The sequence below is a fragment of the Oryzias latipes genome, chromosome 16 (assembly GCF_002234675.1).
Source record: "Oryzias latipes chromosome 16, ASM223467v1".
Lineage (NCBI taxonomy): Eukaryota > Metazoa > Chordata > Actinopteri > Beloniformes > Adrianichthyidae > Oryzias > Oryzias latipes.
Window position 1 is genome coordinate 4316711 of NC_019874.2, and position 7934 is coordinate 4324644.

At 41.1% G+C, this 7934-nt stretch overlaps 1 protein-coding gene across 2 annotated transcripts in view; it reads right to left on the reverse strand.

The window, feature by feature from the left end:
- ibtk (inhibitor of Bruton tyrosine kinase) overlaps window positions 1–3818 on the reverse strand; it is a 31078-nt gene extending 27260 nt beyond the window's left edge. For both annotated transcript variants that reach the window (XM_011484859.3, XM_020709868.2), the window contains exons 1-4: window positions 3659–3818; window positions 1105–1923; window positions 860–956; window positions 585–709 (exon numbers count right to left, since the gene is read on the reverse strand). In XM_011484859.3, coding sequence (XP_011483161.1) covers window positions 585–709; window positions 860–956; window positions 1105–1428 — 546 coding nt within the window. In that variant the 5' untranslated portion in view covers window positions 1429–1923; window positions 3659–3818. The remainder of the gene's footprint in view (window positions 1–584; window positions 710–859; window positions 957–1104; window positions 1924–3658) is intronic.
- Window positions 3819–7934: the final 4116 nt, after the last annotated feature.

The following is a 7934-nucleotide window of genomic DNA, read 5'->3' on the forward strand; positions in this document are numbered from 1 at the left end:
ACCGCAGGCCTACAGATAGACAAACGTAGTGACAACCACACACTCACAGCCACTCCTGAGGGGAATGGAGAATCTCCATTCAGCCCATCAAAAACATTTGCATCCAAGCTGGTAAGAGAACCAGGACCTTCTTACTGTGAGGCCACAGCGCTAACCACACCACCACCACAAACAAACACACACAGATGTATGTATGAGTATGCATATTGTACAAATAGTTTACAATTTCAAAATGCACACTGTACCCACTATTTTCACAGCTGTGTATTTAAAGGTAGAAGCCAATAGGAGTCAACCATTTGGGAAAAAGCCTTTTCAAACATGCTGATGCACCCTTGAGGGATGGTTATGTAATGCTGCGCTCATGGGAAGGGAGTGTTTTTCTACCCAAGTGACTTATCTACAGTATACATGCACAACCTTTTCCTTCCTTTTTCAAGTTTGATGTCACACATATTGGTACTGTCTTGTAGCATGAGGTGTGATAAGAGAGGTACCAATGTATGTGTGGGTTTTTCACTGTAGGAAATAATGAGTCCCACTCTCCTGAGAGATGACACAGCAACAGTGGGTTGTTAGCTTACCTGCTTGATGTAAACTCCAGACCTGGCAAACACATCCACAAGCTCAGGGTGCTGCCGGCTCTCCTGATTGCCGTGACCGAGACTAAAATTGGTGTTGTTTCCCCACGTGTACACTTCTGTTGGGTCTGAAGTGAACAAAACACTATTACCAATGTAACCAAGACGATGCCGACACTGAATCAAGATTTAACCTCTACAGGGAGATCAACTTGCAGATTTGACGAAGTGAAAAAACGGAACAAAAGCAAAAACTAAAAGGTTTTTACTTTCCTTACCAGTGTTTTTGAAAACAACATGTGCTGGTCGGTCCTTCATCGTCAGGTCCAGGACAGAGAAACCTTCCTTATCCTGGGTGGAAAGAAGTCCACCATGCTAAAACCAAAGCAAAACAATATTTCATCATTTTTTCCACTTGTGACAATAAAGCAACAATGTTTTGGTCATTATATTTATTGTTAGAGAAGAAAAAAGAGCATCTCTAAACAAAACTGAATAGCACAGCTTTTTAGATGAACTATACCTTGATGAGTGATGTGAGGCAGTGAATCTGTCCATAGAAAGCGCTGCGATGCAGAGCAGTCCAGCCAGATTCCTTATCCTTTACCATAAGGTCTGCCCCCTTGCTCTCCAGCAGCCACTCCAGCACCGCTTTCTTTCCCAGCGAGGCCGCGAGGTGAAGGGCCGTGCGGCCAAACGCGTCGCGCAGGGTGGTTGCATTGTGACAATATGAAGTCAGAAACGCCTTGAGTTGCCTCTCGGACCCCCCAGTTAAGGCAGCTATGACCTGGTCTGCGTGCTGTTGGGACCGGCATTTGGGGGTGCAGTCTGCTGGTGCCAGACTCATCCTGGCCTCCAACTAATTTTTATTGTGAAACCGCTTTCCTTCTGTTACAAAGTCCTTCAGACAAATCCACCAGCCCCAGTTCCAACCCCCACCGAAAACGTGTGGTGTGAGGTTTAGGAACAGAAGAAGTCGAGATGATCTGGAGTGCTAGAATCGTGCCTGTGTTGAGGTTCCACTGCACCCTAGCAACCCCAGGGCCTTAGCTGGACTTGACTCAGTCCACCATATTGACCGAGGTTTGAAAATAAACAATGCTGCTTGCAGCATATAATGACATCCTAAATTCAATAAATACAAAATTTCATGTGTTTTATACAAAAATTTCTATCTCAGAACTTGCAAAAATAGTATTTTCACCTAATCATTTACAAAATGCAACAACTTCAACAACCAGTAGTCCTTCTGATCCAACAGTCCACCAAACCTGAGGGGAAAGGCCTCCTTCCCCCCAAAGGATCCCTTTCTGTTTTAAAACGCCATAATTGTAGAGTTCACCTGAGGAGGAAAAACGTTTTCACAAATGTTATTGATATTAAACGCAATAAAATCAACAATTGTACACCTTAAAGTCAAATCATATCAAGTCGTTTCATGAGTCTACAGAGATATATTACAATCCAACATATTTTAAGAGGAGCACATGAGCACCTGCTAAAGTTTACAAAGGACACAAAACAAGTCTTGATTAAATAATTGAGAATTTCAGCCAAACTTTCATCCCGTGTTCCTTGTCGTATAAAGTTATTGATGTCTTGCAGTTTCAAGACTTTATTTTGAAGTGATGTAGATGCAATAAACCCCAGACTTTATTCAAAATGTGGGAAAATGGCTGGTAAATGAAATAGTGGGGTTAAAACGGGTTTTTCTTTGTTTTGTTTTTTCTGATATCGTGGTAGGCCGTCAGTTACAATACCTCCGTGTTTGCTTACTTGTTTTTGTAGGGTTTTTTGTATTGTTTTATCTTCTTATTAATCTTTTTTTTGATACGGTGGCATGCCTGCTACTCCTCTTTGGACTATTCCCCAAAACATCTGGATCTGACGTGGACTGTGGGTGCTTCGTTTACACCACCAGCTGTTGTTGCTTGGCAACAATTAATATACAGCAGAAGGAGCAACCAGGAATTGCAGGAGAGGCTAAGGAGACTGTGGTCCCTCAGAGTTTGCAGGACCCTTAATGAGTTTTTTATGATTGTATTGTTGCATCCGCACTCTTCTACAGAGTGAGCCTCTTGGAGGAGGGCAGATGACAAGAACGGGAAGAGGATGGACAAACTGGTGCAGAGATCTGGCTCCATCCTGGGATGTACCCTAGTCTCTGACTGTAGTGGGCGAGTGGAGGATGTTATGGAAACCGGATCCATAATCTCTTTATCATCAAGCTTTGCATAAAACCATGGGTGCACTTAGGAGCCCCTTCAGTCTACAGTGCCTCACAGACACTGGACAAAAACGTTTGCTATTCATTTCTATGTGTATTTTGAGAGTTGTTTTGTTTTTTCCATCTGCTGATTTAATATAACTATGGTAACAAGTTAATTTATTGTGGGATTAATAAAGTTTTATTTTATTCTACAATGTAGGTTTTTGTCAAACTTCACACTCGTAGATTAAGCTCACTGCCCTTTATGCTGTCCACCTAAACAGAAGAGTAAATAAACTTTTTATGCTGACATGTATTTTATTCCACTAAAAATGTTGGGTGTTTTAGTTTTCCAAAGATTGACTGCTCTACCTTTCGACACAAACATCCTCCTGTTTCCACATTGGTTGGTTGACATCTGGTAGCCCTTAGGGGGAAAGAGCCAACGACGCACTAAGGCTGAGTGTTATGTAATGTTCTGGCGATGTCACATATGATTGGTATTATAGCCTACAGCATAAGCTTAAATATTTTGAACTTTTAAATACTCAATAAAATCAATTTCTTTGATCGTGTTCCTAGAAGTTCCAGTCAAGCTAACGTTAGCTAACAGACTAGATCCTCCTCCAGCCAAAGCTGCGTCATGTCATTTTAGACAATGTATGTATGCAAAACGGAGGGAAAATCCTAACGTGTTGTTTAAAAACATTTTTTAACGGCCGTGTTTGTGGCTCTGCTAGTTACATTCGTTTATGCATATATATACATAAGAGAACCGGATCATCATAGCTTCCCAGACAGTGAGAGCTCGGAGCTAGCATCTCCTCTCGTCAGAGGAATAAATGTCTTGTTGTTCTTGTCCGCTTACCTCTCGCTAGATGTAGAGAAATGAGCTTAAAGAGGAGGATGCATTAGCGGTGGACATACGCTGTGACATGACTACAATACAGAAACTTCAGCCACTGCGTTGCTTGTGCCGATTTTGGCCTGAATATAACACTGCAGGTTAGGTAAACACACTAGTTTCCATCGAGACTTCTGATTGGTCAGAGTGCCCTGTATACTGGAATTCTATTGGTTAATCGTCATAGGACGTTACGTGATTTGAGAGTGGGTCCGTTTGTTTCTGTCACTGGGGTGGGAGTGAGCAGAGAGCAGCATTCTTTATATATCTATATAGATATAGATATATAATATAGATGTATGTTATTATTATTTTAAGTGTACAGTAGAGTATATAATATTTTTTAAGTTTCTTTTTATTCACAGCAAAAGGGGTTAAAACTGTTGTCATTAACGTTCTTGGCTGGTCATTTAACCCTTGTGCTATCCTAGGCACTTTAACATTGGGAGTTGGGTCATCTAGACCCACTAGACTAGACAGTGCTCTGAACCTTTTTTCTTCAATGATTTGTGATCTTCACTGGTGTCCATGGATTACATGAAATCTTTCCACCTTTATCCACCTTTGTCATGGTAGGCACTCTCAAAGATAACTTCAGCTTCTTCATTTCAGCTGCCTCCTGTCTCTGTTTTAGTGTCTCTACCAACATGACTGCTCTCACCGCAGTCTTCTGCACCTTTCCTTTCATTCTTGATGACACTCTTTTGTTACATCACACACAAATCCTTCCTCCACCCATTCCAACCTGCTTGCACACACACTCTTTCACACACTCTCGGCTGTTGTAGATAGTTGACCCTAAGTCTTTAAAGTGCTCCTCCTTGTTCACCTCTTTCCTCTGTAACCTCACCATTCCTGCATCTGATCTTCATTCTTCTTTTGTCCAGAGCAAACCTCCAACTCTCTAGATGTTCTTCCACCTGCTCACTGCAGATCACGGTGTCATCTGCAAGCATCATGGTCCGAAGAGATTCCTGTCTGACCTCACCTGTCAGTCTGCCCATCTAAGGGACTTTTTGCTGGGTCAAAAGGCAAAGGGGACTTGGACTATAAGCGCCACATGGAAAACCATCATCCGTTCACCTTTCTCATCTATATTCCTGCTGCGTTGGCCTTAAACGTTTTGTTTTATGTCATCTTTGTTTTGTTTTTTGTTGTCTTGGTTTTAAATTATGCTTTAAAACATCTCAATAAGAAAGCCTTCTGCTGTCTCTGAGCAAATGGTAATATCCCTCGCAGATCCCTCATTTTTTGTAGTTCTGTGGCCTCACCCTCACTCGTCTGACACTCTATATGCCATGACTCTACACCTCCAGACTTCTTAAGAATGAAACCAGAACCATTTATGTTCCTTTTTTGATTGTATGTTTACCTTACAATTACCGGTACAAAGCCCATTGAGACGACTGTTGTTGTGAAATTGGGCTATATAAATAAAATTGAATTGAATTGAACACGTTCCTTCATTCTTCAGCCATTCTGTCTGTCTGTCTGTCTGTCTCTCTCTCTCTCTCTCTCTCTCTCTCTCAGAGATCCTTTAGTTTATTCCTCACAAAACAAAATGGACTTGTGTGCTCAACCCTCCACTCTGTATGTCACCCGATGTTCAACTTGTTTCTGGAAAAACTGCCTTCACCCGACCCTAGCATCTCCATTCTATTAGCAGGGTCCACAACCAGCTGTCCTTTTACCTTTCTGTTCTGTGCATTAGACTGTATGGATACTCTGGATCACCTCATCCATTGCTCACCAGAATTTCTCCTTCTTCTGTAGCTCACACCCTACCATGAGAACAAAGCTACCTCCAAAATTCAACATCACACCTTCAACTTCCAGCAGGTCGTTCTAACAAACCCTTTCTGCAGGATCATTCTCATTCTGTTTTTCTATTAAAAATTAAACACAATTTTCACACAAATTGCTTATTTTCTGAATGTCTAATAAGCTTGAGTAAGGGTTGACTGTTAAACATTTGCATATTTAATTATGCTGGTATCACGCTAATAATCTCAAATGAGACCAGAAAAACGTTTCTAAATGTGGTCATGATGGAGAAGTGATCAAATGAATTACACTGTTGTCCCTCTGCTGACCCAAGTCATCAGGATGAGGGAGTGAGATGAGGGTAAAGGTTGGGTTACACTTGAATCCACATGAAGGGCTCTGGAATATGACATATTGTTTAGCCTGCCCTTTCAAGCGTGAACGCATCCACAGCTTCTCTTCTGGTGGTATTTTATTGCATAATCCAGCACAGCACAGCAGAACAGTAAGGTCACTGCTGAAATGATCTCCGTCCAGAAGAAAAGTAAAAACAGTCTTCACTACAAACTTGAAAGGAAACTTAATAGATAAAGAAAATTCTTTCAAGTGTTCTTACAAGTGTGGACCCTTGTTTTTGTTTAACTTTGTTTTTAATGAAGATGGTTCAGACAATGTTTGCTAACAGGCTCTACAAGTTTATGCACTTTTACTTATTTAGGTGTAAGAATTGTAGAAATTAAGATCTATGATCTAATTTTTCTAAAAAAGTTTTTTCATTTTTGGTTTTTCTTATGTCGTCAGCACTGTCTGAGATTTTTACAGAGATGTTTTAGATGTGGTTTGATGGCTTAGAAATAGTGGTTTCCCCTCAGGAATCCCTTCAGAGACGGGACTGTTCCCTTGAAAAAAATGAATTGGGATATCTGTGTAGCTTCTCAGTCATCCAGCTTTACTCGTTCACATGATTCTGTTCTCCAAGGCAACTGGACGTTAAAAGACTAATCTAGAAGATGTGTTGCTTTTTGTCCTTGCTTCTTCAGTTTTCTGATGGGAATCCCGGCTATTTATACACTGACGACAGTAGAGGTGTGGCAAAAAAGTTAAAGACGTTGTGTCAGGAAAATTCACAGTAACATAATTTTTTACCCTAATTATGTTGTGTATTTGCTACAGTCGACAAAGTCAAGAGCTGGTGGTGGAGGACCCAAAAAGTAGCAGACCAGGCTTGTTGACAGGAAATAAAACATTTAAGAAACAAACTGAAATGGAATGTAATGTCACGGCAAGCTAGGCGAGGAAGACCCAGGCGCTGGTACCCGAAGGAAAACACAAGGCGAGTAAGTAGGCAAGTAAAGTTTTAATGTTATTGTTTGAGATCTTGATGTGGCTGGAGGCCGAAGCGAAGCAGGTGAAGTAGCTTTAGGTAGATATGGCTCGTGACGAGGCTGGAGGCTCTTGAGGTTCCGAGAGGCTCTGTGGCTCAGGTGATCTGGTGACTCAGGTGTCCACTCATAGTCAGAATGTCCTGAAGGCGACGCAATAACAAGGTTAGCCGTGACCATGAACACTTGGACTGAACTAGCCATGAGGCCAGGTTATGCACCATCAGGGGCAACGAACTGGCGATGAATGCTGGTTCTGGATCTCCTTATGAAGGTCTGGTTGGTGATGAGGTGAGTAGACACAGCTCAGGAACCAAGCAGAGAGGGGAGGGGGAAGAGAGCTGACAGAGGCACCATGACACTTAATTTACAGTTTATTCAATTTGAAACCTTTATCTTAAGAATGATTGTTTTACTACCACATTTTTTTAAATCAAAATGCCTTATAAATATTTTTGGATCTAATTTGTGTTAAGGACCCTGGTTTACCTGTTCCGTGTGAAAATAAATGTCTTTGAGATGATCACATTGTATAAAATTTCCCCCCCGTAAGGTTTTACTTTGATAAACCATAAAAATACTTGATTTAATTATTAAATAAAAATCCAACACGATCAATTTAAATCAACATGTTAATATTTGAATGGGCCTTGAATCCCTTTGTACTGGAAAAATTAAGAACCTCTGTGCTAGAGGATAAAGTCTAAAGTTCTGTTTCTGATTTATAAAGCTTTGAATGGTTTGGCACCAAAATACACAATTGACCTCCTGACCCAGAATGTAGCAGCCAAACCTTTCCGCTCATCTGGATCCGGGCTGTTATCAGTTCCTAGAGTAGAAACCAAACACGCAGATGCTGCTATGTGCTTCTATGCTCTACATATCTAGAACAGTCTTGGTGACATCCAACCACAGCTTGGGCTTCCCTGAGCTCCTGAGAGACCCTGATTTCAGAAATGTTTGTAGAAACAGCCTGTGTGGTTTTATACACCTGCAGTCCTGAAAGTGAATGGAACAGGTGATTTAAGTTCTTTTTACCTTTTAATATAAATTATAAATCACTGATACGTTGTGTAGATTTTTTGAATATATGA